The following is a 14,981-nucleotide window of genomic DNA, read 5'->3' on the forward strand; positions in this document are numbered from 1 at the left end:
ATTGGGGTCCTTGGTGCTTCTGAGCTTGGCTGTTGATTTTCCAGATGTTTTATTACCAAACTAATTACCAAACATTACCAAAGTTTTCTTTCAGACATTTCATTACTAGTTTGGTAATGAAACGTCTGCAAAAAACCAAAAAACCAACCAAGCTCAGACACACCAAGGACTCCATAAATATGTGGTGGGATTGTTTTTCCAGTTCATTATTTTATTTGAACAAATATCATTTTGAAAGGACCGAACAGGATTTCCACAAATGGCCTTTGCTATTGAAGGGGAAGAAAAAGGAAGAAGAGGCTAAATTATTTTCACGTTTTAGCAAACAGTTAAAAGAATTAAAATCTTGCCCATAATATTTTTGAAAATTATTTTGCTATCTTTTCACTCACCCATAGTTTTGCTAATCACATTGGCAGCACTTGTTAATTTCTGCCTTTGAAATGGATCATCAAGCATTTCAAGTGGTAGTTGATAGGACATCACCATCTCCTTCTGTGGGAGAAAAAAAAAACCATTTTACCGAATAAAGTGAATGTTTGAACTATTAATGTACCCCTGTTGAAGGAAAAGTCTTCATCATGGTTCAGTCCAAGCCGGGAATAAACAACATGGCGACTGCTTTAGGAAGAAGGTTGCAGTTTGTTGAAGAGGAGAGACAGACAGAAAGATGGCTCTGGCAGAAAAGAGAGTGAGCACATGTAGGGAGTGGGTTTTTATACCCTCTGGAGCCTTTTGTTTGGAGTTGTTTCTGTGGCATGAACTTTGACCTGAGTCTGACTGTGCCCTTTGGTATCTCTGTGTTAATCCTATTATGTCCTGTCTTAGAGTTTGGGTGGGGTATGTAGATTTTAGGTGTCTTTGTCTTCTTAATCTTCTAGCTTCAACCTTCCTGAATGGTTTACATTTGCATTTCTACAGAGTTGGTTTCTGCTTGGGGGAGGGAGACTTTGGACTATTAAGAAAACTGGGCATGCTTTTCTGCTTCTTTAAGATCCTTTGAGAAAATATATTTTTCTGCCCTTTTAATATTTCCTTCTCTGGGGGGGCTGATTTCCCACACCTCTTTATTGAAACATCTCTTATTGGGTGAATATAGGACAATAACGTCTTGGAAAAGATCTTAGATTAAGATCCTATTTAATAGGATACAGCTTAAAGTCTTAATTCACAATAGTTGAAAAATGTATGCTTAGTGAGATATTAATTGCCTGTAATTGTTAGGGGTATCACATTATTCCAGGCATTTTGTTCATGCAGAACTAAAGATCCTCACTACAGGTAGTCCTTGACTTATAACCATTCGTTTAGTGAATGTTTGAAGTTAAAACAATACTGAAAAACATGACTTATGACCATTTTTCACACTTGTGACTGTTGCAGCATCTCCATGGTCATGTGATCAAAATTCAGACACTTGGCAACTGGCATGTATTTGTAACAGTTGCAGTGTCCTAAGGTCATGTGATCACCTTTTGTGACTTTCTGACAAGGAAAGTCAATAGGCAAACTAGATTCACTTAACAACTGTGTTACAACATTAATAACTTCAGTGATTCACTTAAGAACTGTGGCAAGAAAAGTTGTAAAATGGGGTAAAACTCACTTAACAACTGTCTCCCTTAGCAGCAGAATTTTGGGTTCAATTGCAGTCATAAGATGAGAATTACCTGCATTCTGAAAATGAGAAAGGGAGCTAAAAGCTCTTCCACGCGACTTTATTTTCCCAGTTGCACAGAAATCAGCTTGACCTAGGATTGGGGAATATCAAACATCTTTCAATGCTGACCTCTAGCTGTCAAGAGGAGAACAAAGAACTAGAACTAAAGAGAAATTTTCTGACAGTGAGAACAATTAATCAGTGGAACGACTTCCCTCCAGAAGTTGTGGGTGCTTGCTCACAGGAAGTTTTTCAGAAGAGATTGGACAACCATTTGTCTGAAATGGTATAGGGCAGGGGTAGGCAATCTTGGCTCTTTTATGACTTGTGGACTTCAACTCCCAGAATTCCTCAGCCAGCATGATGATTGCAAAGGATACTGGGAATTGAACTCCATGCGTAAACAATGGTCTAGGCCAGGGGTAGGCAACCTTGGCTCTTTTATGACTCGTGGACTTCAACTCCCAGAATTCCTGAGCCAGCATGGCTCAGCATGGAAACCTCTTCCTTTCCCCTCAGCATGGCTGGCTCAGGAATTCTGGGAGTTGAAGTCCACGAGTCATAAAAGAGCCAAGATTGCCTACCCCTGGTACAGGGTCTCCTGCTTGAGTAGGGGGTTGGACTAGAAGACCTCCAAGTTCCCTTCCAAGTTTGTTCTTCTGTTGTTTTGAGAATCTCTTGCAGATCTTGAAGCAACAAACATCCCCTCAACCCTGTTTTAAACAAAAGGACAATAAAATTGCTAGCACTGGTAGCCTATTTCGTTTAAAAGAGAAAAAAAATCTGAATGACTGCTAGGAATGGAACTTGCAAAGCCATCATTCCTCTTTGCATTTAAAAATCCTGTATGGAGATGGAAAAAAAAAAAGCTTGCCAATTTGTTCTGCTGCCAGGTCCTTTTTTCCCAATGCCCTTAAGCATATTTGGTGATCAGAGTTAGGGAGAGAGAAATGCTTAGGATACCTATAAGCATTCAGCAGGAATAGAATCTCGGCGAGTAACAATTGCTAAACCCCACAATCCAGGGAGAAGAATAAAGTAAAAATCACAAAATCACGAAGGAAACCTCAGAGGTCTCTAGGCCAGCTCCTTACTATCCCAGATCTTTACTTGAATGATAGAACACCCACAACCCCAGGAAGGACGTTCCACTGCTCAATACAGGTAGTCCTTGACTTACAACCATTTGTTTAATGATCTGTGGGAAGTCAGCCCCCCAGAGAAGGAAATATTAAAAGGGCAGAGAAAAATATATTTCCTCAAAGGATCTTAAAGAGGCAGTTTTCTTAATGCCCAGTTTTCTTAATAGTCCCAAGTCTCCCTCCCCCAAGCAGAAACTAGCTCTATACAAATGCAGATGTAAACCATCCAGGAAGGTTGGAAGCCCCCAGCTAAAAGCCCAGGAAGACAAAGACACCTAAAATCTATATACCCCACCCAAAGTCTAAGACAGGACATAATAGGATTAACTCACAGATGCCAAAGGGACACAGGTCAAAATACATGACATAGGAAATACAAAGCTTCAAACAGGAACAGGAAATAACCTCCAAACAAAAGGCTCCAGAGGGTATAAAAACCCATTCCCTACATGTGCTCAGCCCTTTTTTCTTCCTCTTTTCTTCCAGAGCCATCTTTCTGTCTGGCTCTCCTCTTGAATAAACTGCAAACCTTCTTTCTAAAGCAGTCGCCATGTTGTTTATCCCCGGCTTGGACTGAACCATGATGAAGACTTTTCTTTCAACAGATCATTCAAAGTTATGGCAGCGCTCAAAAAAGTGACTTACAGCTGCTCCTCACCTACAACTGATCGTCTCATTCGTTACTGTAGCAGGGTCTGCAAGATCATATGATCAAAATTTGGGTGTTTGGCAATCAGCACATATTTACCGTGGGGGTCACTTGATTGCCACTTGCACCCTTACCAGGGGGCTTCCAACAAGCAATGTCAATCTAGAAGCCAATGTCAAGGTTCCGACTGATGATTCCAACGAACCAAACACAGCTAAGACATTCCAATCTCTAATGCAAAACTTTATTGAGCACACTATATCAGCACTGATGAGTAGAAAAACAGCTCTGGCTAAATTACCACCAAATTAGTATATTAAAAAGTATAGAAACTCCCTCTCCCCCCCCCCATAGTGCAAGTCACATTGCCTAATTAAGCTTCAGACAATTGTTATGAAAGAAAACCTCCGTCTCTTAATAAACAATCTTGCATGACCTTGATTCTCAGGCTTAACAGCTCCACACCTACAAATGCACATTCCATTCTTCCCCCCTTCCCTCTGGTCTGTAGGCAAGCCAAAAAACAGAAATGGCCGAAGCAGCATGACGTTTCTTCAAGCTTCACAATCAAATTCACTTATAATGAGAAGATTTGCTTAATGATCACAGGGAAAAAAAGGTCATAAAATAGGGTGTGTCTCATTTAACAACCACATCACTTAGTAACAGAAGCTTTGATTCCAATTGTGGTAATAAGTCAAGGACTACCTATAATTCTTTTGGTCAGGAAGTTCTTCCTTATTTTGAATTTAGATCTTCCTCTGTACAGCTTCCATCTATTAGTTCTTGTCCTACCTTCAGGAGCTCTGGAGAATAAATCCATCTTCCCTGTGACAAGCATTAGAAGACTGTTTTTATGTCTCCCCTTAGCCTTCTGTTCCTTTTGACCCCTTTGTAATTCTGCAGAACAATACTTTCAATATTATGTAGAAAAAGGATGCCTTTTCTAAATTTGCCACAGGTGAGCCAGAAACAAACCAGCTCAGCCAAAAAACAGCACTTGATTATACAGACACAGAGACATCCCTGATTGGAAAGAACACAGAAGTAAAGCCAATGTATTTTGGTAGTCAACACTGATGAAACTTCACTGCTTTGATGAAATAAATGAAAGGGGGAAAAAAGTAGCGTCCACAGTGGGGATCAAAACAGGCAGGATGGAAGTCATAGTATCATGATTGAAGGCCCATCTATCAGGCGAAAACAACCAAGACCATTCATACAGCAGAGTTCAAGCTAGCTACTTTATTATGTCAGATAAGACTCCAAACAATTCAGGGAGGGCTGGTCCTGGCCCTTCTTAAGGTTGTGTGCAGTGAGTCTAGGACAGTGGTGGCGAACCTATGGCACGCGTGCCAGAGGTGGCACTCGGAGCCCTCTCTGTGGGCATGCGCGCCGTCACCCCAGCCCCACCTCCCCCCATGGCCCCCTCCTCTCCAGCAGTCCCCCTGGAGGAGAGTCGCCCCCAGGCGCGGCCTGCACAGAGCAGCACAACTAAGGACATAGCCGGGCAGCAGGGACAAGACTCCGCCCTCACGCCCCATAGCGTGCAGATGATGCTACAGGGTGTGGGCACAGGGAGTGGCTGTCATGGCACTGCTGGGCTGCCTGGGCAATCTGCTACGGCAGGCCATTGAGGTGGTGTGTGGCCCTGTGGGCGGATGGAGCAGGGGGCGGGCAGGGCTGGAGCAGGCAGGGCGGGAGGCAGAGTGGGGGCGGAGGGTGGGTTTTGGGCACTCAGTCTCTAAAAGGTTCACCATCACTGGTCTAGGACTAGCTCCATGTTGGATCCCTCCATCCTGCCAGGTTGGGTGCATCTCAACATCACCTCTGCACATACAATACTGTGACCAGCATCCTGCCTCTTTTCACCTATCATGAAGATGATGGGGGAAAAATGCACAATCATAATGAAACACATTTAGAAAAAGTAATTCTACATTGTGAAGTTAAAAACCAGAAACAGAGAGTAAAATTGTAGTTGAAGTAAAATTGTGAGGTGCAAGTGGATAATGCCTTTTTTCAAGGTTTTTTTTTTTTATATTATCGATTTTTAAATCTATGAAATGAAAATACAGCACTTTGTTGGTAGCTTCTTAAAAACTTTCTATATTCACCTTGGTCATCAAATTTCAATAAGATTGATACATCTTGCACTCTGTTTATAAAGGTTATACTGATTAAACTTACAAGCTCCTTTTGATTTTTATTGGGTGGTGAATAAAACATTGTTTCATCTTCTCCATAGGTTTTGGATTTTGTGTTTTTGTGTTTCTTCTTTCTCTTAAATTTTCTTTTCCCTTTTTTATTTTCAGATTCTTCACTTGGTATTTCCAAGTGTTGATTTGATAATGCAAGGAGACTTTGTGAAACTAGTTCCTAAAACATGTAAGAGAAGTAGTAGTGATAAGTAAAAGGAATACTGGTATTGTAAAAGCTGATATGCAATGAAAGAAATAAAAATACAGACAGATGCCCCAGCAGATATATCAGTATTTGGATGATCTTAGGAGTTAAGCATTAAGCTTTGTTTTTAAAGGGAGAGTTGCGAATTATTAAGAATACCTTCTTAATTTCATTCCTCAACTATTCTGATTTTCTTCATTTGTATTGATGTTTTTATTTAATATATATTGATGCTTTATGCTGAACAATGCTCTGAAATGGATAGCTATCAATTCTGTGTACAAACTTTTAATATTTCCACCCAAAAGTTTCAGCATATTTTTTTATTGAAATATTTTGGTACTTATTTTATACAGTTGTTGATTTTATTTAATTATTTATATTTTACCTCCTTTTCCCAAATTCTGTATTCTGATATTACAAGAATAATTATATTAAATTATTTAATAAATTTGTGTAGTTGCCCATTACACATAATGACTTTGAGCAGCTTACAAACTTAAAAATACAAAGCAACAATATAACAAATTTAAAAATACAAAATAACCAAAAATATGACACGAAGAAGCCTATGGAGAATATTCTCTTAATCAAGAACATGGCAACTGCTATTAATGATGCATTTCCTTCCTATTCTCATGTCTGCAATAGATTCCTTCAGTAGTATAGAGATTTGCAGTCCTAAATGTTATTTACAAACCTTTTCTTTCCTCAGCACTTCTTTTGCTTCCTGAAGTAACATCTCCCTTGCTTTTGTCTGTGCTAGAGTTGCTTTATTTTGCTCTTCGTAGGCCATCGAGACAACAGCCAGGATTAAATTAAAAAGATAGAACGAACACAGAAAGATGATGATGAAAAAAAATATGCTGTAGGATTTTCCAGATGTTCGGATAACCTGTAAATACAAGATCAGTGAGCCTCGGTTTCTTTGAGATCCCAAAACAAATATATTAAGCCAATTGCAATAATAATAATAATAATAATAATAATAATAATAATAATAATAATAATAATAATAATAATAATAATAATAATAATAAAGTTGGAAGGGACCTTGGAGGTCATCTAGTCCAACCCCCTGCTCATGAAGTAAACCCTATACCATTTCAGACAAATGGCTGTCCAGTCTCTTCTTAAAAACTTCCAGTGTGGGAGCATTCACCACTTCTGGAGGCAGGTTGTTCCACTGGTTAATTGTTCTAACTGTCAGGAAGTTTCTCCTTAGTTCTAGGTTGCTTCTCTCCTTGATTAGTTCCTGCCTTCAGGCGCCTTGGAGAATAGCTTGACTCCCTCTTCTTTGTGGCAGCCCCTGAGATGTTGGAACACTGCTATCATATCATACCCCTAGTCCTTCTCTTCATTAAACTAGACATATCCAATTCCAGCAACCGTTCCTTATATGTTTTAGCCTCCAGTCCCCTAATCATCTTTGTTGCTCTTCTCTGCACTCTTTCTAGAGCCTCAACATCTTTTTTACATCGTGGTGACCAAAACTGGATGCAGTATTCCAAGTGTGGCCTTACCAAGGCCTTGTAAAGTGGTATTAACACTTCATGTGATCTTGATTCTATCCCTCTGTTAATGCAGCCCAGCACTGTGTTGGCCTTTTTGGCAGCTGCAGCACACGGCTGGCTCATATTTAAGTGATTGTCCACTAGGACTCCGAGGTCCCTCTCTTGTAAACATTTCAAAGAACTAAATTTGTTAATTTGATGCTGTAAAGCTCATATTGCGCCTCATGGTGAAACTAATGAATTGTGGTACATAACTAAATTGGATAATGATTTTTATACTGTTGATATTAGACAATAATTTAACGCAACCCACAGCATTCAAATAGGATATGAAGCGAATGCTTTATCCCAGGAAATAATGTGTTCTTCATTCTGTTTTGCACATTTGTTATCTTTAGTTACCTGTCTGTAGAGACGTTCCCAGCTGTCCTGTGTCATCAGTCGAAATAATGAGAGGAACGCCCATCCCAAGTGATCGAAACTAGTATATCCAAAATCAGGATTCTCTTTACGCTTCACACAAACGCTGTTCAAAGGACATTCCGTTTTACTAATAATAGACCAAACATTACACTAGTGTTAGTTTTCATGTAAAAAAAGGATTTTTGCCATAACTATAGAGGTTCTCGGTCATCGAGATCACGGTTGTCCCAAAGGTGCTTTTTCAGGAGGCAACTGGACTTTCTTGTTTTTCTTTGAAGATGTTTTGCTTCTCATCCAAGAAGCTTCTTCAGCTCTGACTGGATGGTGGGGAATGGAAGGACTTATAATTTCCAAGAAGGCTCCACACCCACTTGCACCACTCAGGTGACCCTGAGGACACAGACAAACCTCCAAGTGTCTAGTTCAGTGATGGCAAATCTTTTAGAGACCGAGTGCCCAAACTGCAACCCAAAACCCACTTATTTATTGCTGGGTGCCAGGTGGGCGTGGCCCATTGGGTGGGCATGGCTTTGGTGGTCATGGCAGATTGGATGGGTGTGGACAAGGTGGGCATGATCACCTCGATGGTTGCTCATGGGGAGGGACACCTGTGGGGGCTGGGCAGGGTTGGGGGAGANCTGGCAGGTGGGGCGTTGGGCAGGAGACTCGTCCTGCTGGGTGAGGCAAGGCAAGGCAGGGCAGGGGTGCTATTGTCACAGGGCAAGGTGAGGCTGGGGTGGCTGCTGCCTGACACCATTGGCCCCTGCACACAGAGGCCAGCGAGCGCATGGGTTCTGGGATACATCCAGCCATGTGGGACCTCGGCGAGTTAGTGGGTGGCTGGTTGAAGAGGGACAGTTGCCATCTCTGGGGCATGGCATGCGTGCCCACAGAGAGGGCTCTGAGTGCCACCTCTGGCACACGTGCCATAGGTTCGCCACCACTGGTCTAGTTTAACGAAGAGAAGGATGAGGGGGGACATGATAGCAGTGTTCCAGTATCTCAGGGGCTGCCCCAAAGAAGAGGGAGTCAAGCTATTCTCCAAAGCCACTGAAGGCAGGACAAGAAGCAACGGGTGGAAACTAACCAAAGAGAGAAGCAACTTTGAACTAAGGAGAAACTTCCTGACAGTTAGAACAATTAACCAGGGGAACAACCTGCCTCCAGAAGCGGTGAATGCTCCAACACTGGAAGTTTTTAAGAAGAGACTGGACAGCCATTTGTCTGAAATGGTATAAGGTTTCCTGCCTGAGCAGGGGGTTGGACTAGATGACCTCCAAGGTCCCTTCCAACTTTATCATTATTATTATCAACGACTCTCTCAAAGAATGCAAATGACTAACTCTCGGCAAGGAATATAAATCCTTCCATTCCCCACCATCCAGTCAGAGCTGAAGAAGCTTCTTGGGTGAGAAGCAAAACATCTTCAAAGAAAAACAAGAAAGTTCAATTGGCCTCTTTACAAAGCACCTTTGGGACTGATGGACTTTGTAATACTTGAAACATGCATTTTGTAATACCGGTTAAGTGACATGGATTTTCTTGTATTTTAAATTTACTGTTTCAAATGTATTGCTAATAATTTGCCATAAGCCTTAACCTTCAAGAAAAGCCTCCCCTTTAAAAACCAGAACTGGCAGGAAAGCATTCAATACCTTCTAGATAAGAGTTTCATTTTCAGCTGTTTTCAAGCATCCACGAACAAAGAAAATATTCAAGCCCAACTTTGGGAAGCATTGAGAATGTAAATTATCCATACCCATTTTAATGTTTTTCCTTTGCAAATGTTTCTTTTAGTTTTATTCAGGGTACAATGCTTTTTGCTATTGCTATGCTCACATATTATTGGATGCTTTGATGTTGTGTTGTATTTGGACAGAAGGCTATTTCTAAACCAATCAACTTTTGCTTTGAAGTTCTTTGTTATGCTAACTATAAAAGTAAGTGTAAATTATTTTTCCAGGTTCCTCCATTTCATAGGGCAGTGGTGGCGAACCTATGGCAGGGGGGCCAGAGGCGGCACTCAGAGCCCTCTCTGTGGGCACACATGCTGTTGCCCCAGCCTTGCCTCCCCTCGTGACCCCCTCCTCACCAGCAGCCCCCCTGGAGGAGAGTCGCCCCCGAGCGTGGCCCACGCGGAGCAGCACAGCCAAGGACATGGCAGCCAGACAGCATAGACAAGACTCTGCCCTCATGCCCCATCCCACACAATTGATGCTGCAGGGCGCCAGCAGAGGGCGTGGCTGCCATGGCGCTGCTGGGCTGCCTGGGTGATCTGCGGCGGGCCCTGGAGGCGGTGAGTGGCCCTGCGGGCAGGCAGGGTAGAGGCGGGGCAGGGGGTGGAACCAGTTTTGGGGCACTCAGTCTCTAAAAGGTTCGCCATCACTGTCATAGGGAGACCCCACTTTATCAGAGTACTGTAATAAATTGCTTTAAATGATCTTCTGACTCAATTGCTTATTGTAAGTAAATGCCAGTTTTGAGGAAAAAAACATTGTATATTATGGTCACGTAATTGTGGGACATTGCAAATGTTTGCAAATATGGACCAATTACTGACTGCCCAAAATGCGATCCTGTGACCACAGGGGGGGGGAGGAGCAACATTGGAATTTCAAATCCAGTTGAAAATAGCCTGGGGAAATCTGTCATAAATTCAAGTGTCACTAAGTGACTGGTTGTAAATTGAGGACAACCTACAATAATTTTGAATGTTCGTTTTTTTACCTACTCAATATCCTTTTATTCCAAAAAAGCAAACGCCAGTTTGCTTTTGATATAAACTCTCTTTTTTTTCTTGTATGAGCTGACTTAAAACTTATAGAACAATATGTCATGGTTTTACAGCATTAAACCTCTGGCAGAGTAAAGCTCTTTTATGAGATGTCACCAGTATACTACAGCCTTTTGCAGGAATGTTGCATGCGTCTCCTTCAAATTTACTTCCCGAAACTTAAAGAATAGGCAACCAGTTTGGTTTACTGATTAAGGCACCAGGTTAGAAAGAAGGAGATGGTGAGTTCTAGTCCTGTCTTAGCCATGAAGGCCAGCTGGGTGACTTTGGGCCAGTCATTCTCTCAGTCCAAGCCACCTCATAGGGTTGTTGTTTTGGGAAAGGTCTGTTGAATATATTTGCTGTCTTAAGTTATTTGTAAAAATAATAAAGGCGGGATACAAATAAATAAATAAATAGCCTTTGCCTTCTGCTTATATAGTGGTACCTTTGGTACTCATTTTCTGGGAGGTCCAAAAATGAGGAGTACAAAATAATTTTTTCCCATAAGGAATAATATAGTGAGTCACAAGGCAGCTGACATGGACAGATTCTACTTTGCGTGTGAGTGCCAAATAAACAATGAGCACCGGGACAAAATTTTCATGTCAAAATGCATTGAGTACCAAATTTGATGAGTTTCAAAGCAGTTGACTACTTGTAGTCACAATTTTTCTCTCAATTGTCACCAGACAATCACATAAATTTCCTGCTCCATTAGAAGACAAGGATTAGTCCAGCTCAATTTGCTGTCTGAAACAAGAGATAAATGATTGCCCTTTAAGAACCCAATTGCAAGCATACTCTTGTACCTGAGGAGAAGAGAAAAAGCTTAGGAAGGCCATGACAGGCTGATCTCTCAATTCTCCAACAGCCTCTCAGGCACTTGAAGATCTCCTTTGGTCTCACGGCCACACTGGCTCTCAGTGAGCCAGTTCATCCTTACCTCAAAGTTAAAAAGGCCCAGCATTTTAAGAGTATTCCTCCTTTTAAAACAGACACAAGGCCCGGGGCCCGATGTCAAACACAAGGCCCGGGGGCCGGATGTGGCCCGCAAAGTGGTTTCATGTGGCTCGCGAAGCCATCCTGGAAACAGTGAGGGAACGGCCCCTGCTGTCTTGGCCCTGGCCCAGGCCGGCCGGGAGCCAATGTGCAATTTTGTGGTGGCCATCTATGCTGAAACGCATTCAGTCTTAGCTCCACAAGGCCGTCTGGAAACAGCGAGGAACCGGCCCCTGCCGCGTCGGCCCTGCCCCCTGGGTGCCTGCTGGGGAGGTGTCACCCTTTGTGAGGAATGAAGAAATGGACCATGCCTTGGCGCTTGCCCCGGTCCCACCCCCTTCTGCCAGAGACCCTCAGATCTGTCCCACTCCTGCCCAGGCCCCCACAGGCACCCTTGACGCGAACGATGTAGAGCTGGCCATGCCCACCCAGTAGGCCACACCCACTCCATCCACGCCCACCCAGTAGGCTGGCCGCCCCCCGCACCCCCGAGGGCAACCACAATGCTGATGCGGCCCTCAATGAAATTGAGTCTGACACCCCTGTTTTAAAAGAAGGAAAATTACATGGAATCTTGCCCTCATCCATTACTGTAGCCTCAATTATTCTGAAAACAATTCTATTTTACAGTTAAAATGTTTTGAGAAAAAAAGTACGTACTTAGGATCTGGGCTAAATCCACATAGCAATGGCTTAGAAGGACCACTGGAACAGTTGCCATAATTTTCTGGAGAGAAAAAGGGAATGATTTAAAAGATCATCCTATCCTGATATGCATAGCTAAAACCATCCATCAGATAACTTCGGTATAAAGAATAATTTATTAACCTGCAAATTAGCACTGGCTTAACTTTAAAAAAAAAAAAATCCTGGGGTTGGGTTGATAGGGTAAGAGAGAAGAAAGAACAATAGGAGCCAGAAAAACAAAAGGCAAGATAAGAGGAAAATCTCCAAATAATATAATTGGAAGCATTTCTGGAAAAAAAACCCAGACTATATCTGATAGTATTTCAGAAAACTGCTCTTCTCAAAAGAAAAAAAAATATTTATCATAGATTCACAAAAGAAATGGCAGTCTTTTACATGAAATAGGAACATGCAGGTAAGAGGAGCTATAACTTCCCCTTATCTGTGTTTCATTTGTGGATAACTTTATCACATATGTCCCCAAACTCAATTCCAGAAGTGTTTCATAAGAAAAATGCAATAATATGATAAAGCAAAGAGCTATTGGAAAATGATACATAGTTGGTTAGAAAAGATACTGGGAAAACATGTAGATTTTAAACCTGAACTCTTCTTACTAGGTATAATGCCAGAAAAGATTAACAAACAAAGCCTATATTTGATTGTACACGTCACAACAGCTGCAAGAATAATGTTTGCGTAATATTGGAAAAATGAAGAAATACCACCAGAGGAAGAAATAATTAAAAAAATACTGGAATGTGCAGAGATGGACAGGTTGACTATGAGATTGAAAGAAAAAGAAGAAACAGAATATTATCAAACTTGGGACTTATTTTATCAATGGCTAGAGCAGTGGTGGCGAACCTTTTAGAGACCGAGTGCCCAAACTGCACCCCCAAACCCACTTATTTATCGCCAGGTGCCAGGTGGGCGTGGCCCACTGGGTGGGCGTGGCTGTGGTGGTCATGGCAGACTGGGTGGGTGTGGCCAAGGTGGGTGTGATCACCTTGATGTTGCTCATGGGGAGGGACACCTGTGGGGACCGGGCAGGGTTGGGGGAGATCCAGGGGGTCTCTGGCAGGTGAGGCAGTGGGCAGGAGGCTCGTCCTGCGGGGTGAGGCAAGGCAAGGGGAGGCAGGGCGGGGGTGCCATTGTCACAGGGCAAGGCGAGGCAGGGGCCGGGGCAGCTGCCTAACACCATCGGCCCCCGCACACAGAGGCCAGCGAGTGCATGGATGCTGGGATGCATCCGGCCACGTGGGACCTCGGCGAGTTAGCGGGCAGCTGGTTGAAGAGGGACGGTTGCCATTTCCGGGGCATGACACGCGTGCCAACAGAGAGAGCTCTGAGTGCCGTGTCTGGCATGCGTGCCATAGGTTCGCCACCACTGGGCTAGAGGAAAGAATGAAGGACTAGGAATTAAATATGTATTAGCGTTTTTTAAACCCAGGTAGCACGTTTTACATTTCTTAATTTGCAACACTTTTTGTTGCAAATGGTTCACAAATAAATGGTGTTAATACAGTTATTAATACAATAAATGGTTTAAAACAGGTATGACACAGAGCTTACCAAAAGATAGGAACTTATACATTACCTGTATCCTTTAATAAACAATCAGTTTTGTTCTTGATGAGGTTTTCAGTAAGAACCAAACAGGGAACACAATTATATCTTAAGTTACCCATGAAGAGCTGAAGACCAACCAGTGCAAACACAGCCAAGAAGAAAACTGTCAGCAACATCACATTTGCAAGTTTTTTCACCGACTGAAGAAGGGAAGATATAATGACTTTCAAGCCTACAGCAGAGGAAACATCAACATTATTATATTTCTGAGTCCTATAATCTTCTAGGATTGGAAACGGACACCTAATATCATTAAAAAGGTACAACAAAGAATGTTATTCATGAGCATTCCCGAACTCAGAAAGTTCAGAATAGAATAGGAGCTGTTGATAAAATTCTACAGAGGAATTATTGAGTCCGTCATTTGTACTTTTATAACTGTCTGTACAGCAACCAAACAGGACAGGTACAGACTTCAACAGATAGTTAGGGCTGCAGAAAAAACAACCACAACCAGCCTGCCTTCCACTGAGGATCGTTATATTGCACAAACCAGAAAGAGGGCTGAGAAAATATCTACAGACCCCTTACATCCTGGACATAAAGTGTTTCAACTTCTTCCCTCATGACAATGCTATAGAGCATTGCATGCCAAAAGCAGCTAGACACAAAGACATTTTTGTGTGTGTCCGTTTGTGCCATCTCTCTGCTCAACACCTGATTCCCACAGTTTAAGTCTTATGTCTAAGTATATTTACCCCTGTAGTATGGCTGTATTACTATTATCTTTCTCATCTGTTCCACTACCTTCTCATATTGATATCATTATGATTATTATTATTTTGATATTATGATTATTACTTCATTGCTTTGCATGTACACCGGGAGCTTATTTCTTGTATGTCTATCACATGTCCAAGAAATCTATTCTATTCTATTCTATTCTATTCTATTCTATTCTATTCTATTCTATTCTATTCTGTTTTATTGCATTCCCTATTCTATCCTATCCTATCCTATTTATTCTGTTCTATTCTGTTCTATTCTGTGCTGTTTTATTCCATTCTGTTTTATTCCATTCCCTGTTCTGTCCTGTCCTGTCCTGCCCTGCCCTATTCTATTCTATTCTATTCTATTCTATTCTGTTTTATTG

General features: G+C 42.0%; 1 protein-coding gene across 1 annotated transcript in view; it reads right to left on the reverse strand.

Moving 5' to 3' along the window:
- LOC107303298 (sodium channel protein type 5 subunit alpha-like) overlaps positions 1 to 14,981 on the reverse strand; it is a 66,798-nt gene that overhangs the window by 38,573 nt on the left and 13,244 nt on the right. Inside the window, exons 6-9 of the mRNA XM_029282959.1 lie at positions 13,857 to 14,060; positions 12,230 to 12,296; positions 7,774 to 7,921; positions 393 to 495 (exon numbers count right to left, since the gene is read on the reverse strand). Coding sequence (XP_029138792.1) covers positions 393 to 495; positions 7,774 to 7,921; positions 12,230 to 12,296; positions 13,857 to 14,060 — 522 coding nt within the window. The remainder of the gene's footprint in view (positions 1 to 392; positions 496 to 7,773; positions 7,922 to 12,229; positions 12,297 to 13,856; positions 14,061 to 14,981) is intronic.

The sequence above is a fragment of the Protobothrops mucrosquamatus genome, unplaced genomic scaffold (assembly GCF_001527695.2).
Source record: "Protobothrops mucrosquamatus isolate PMUCROS unplaced genomic scaffold, P.Mucros_1.0 scaffold5, whole genome shotgun sequence".
In the NCBI taxonomy this organism is placed as follows: Eukaryota; Metazoa; Chordata; class Lepidosauria; order Squamata; family Viperidae; genus Protobothrops; species Protobothrops mucrosquamatus.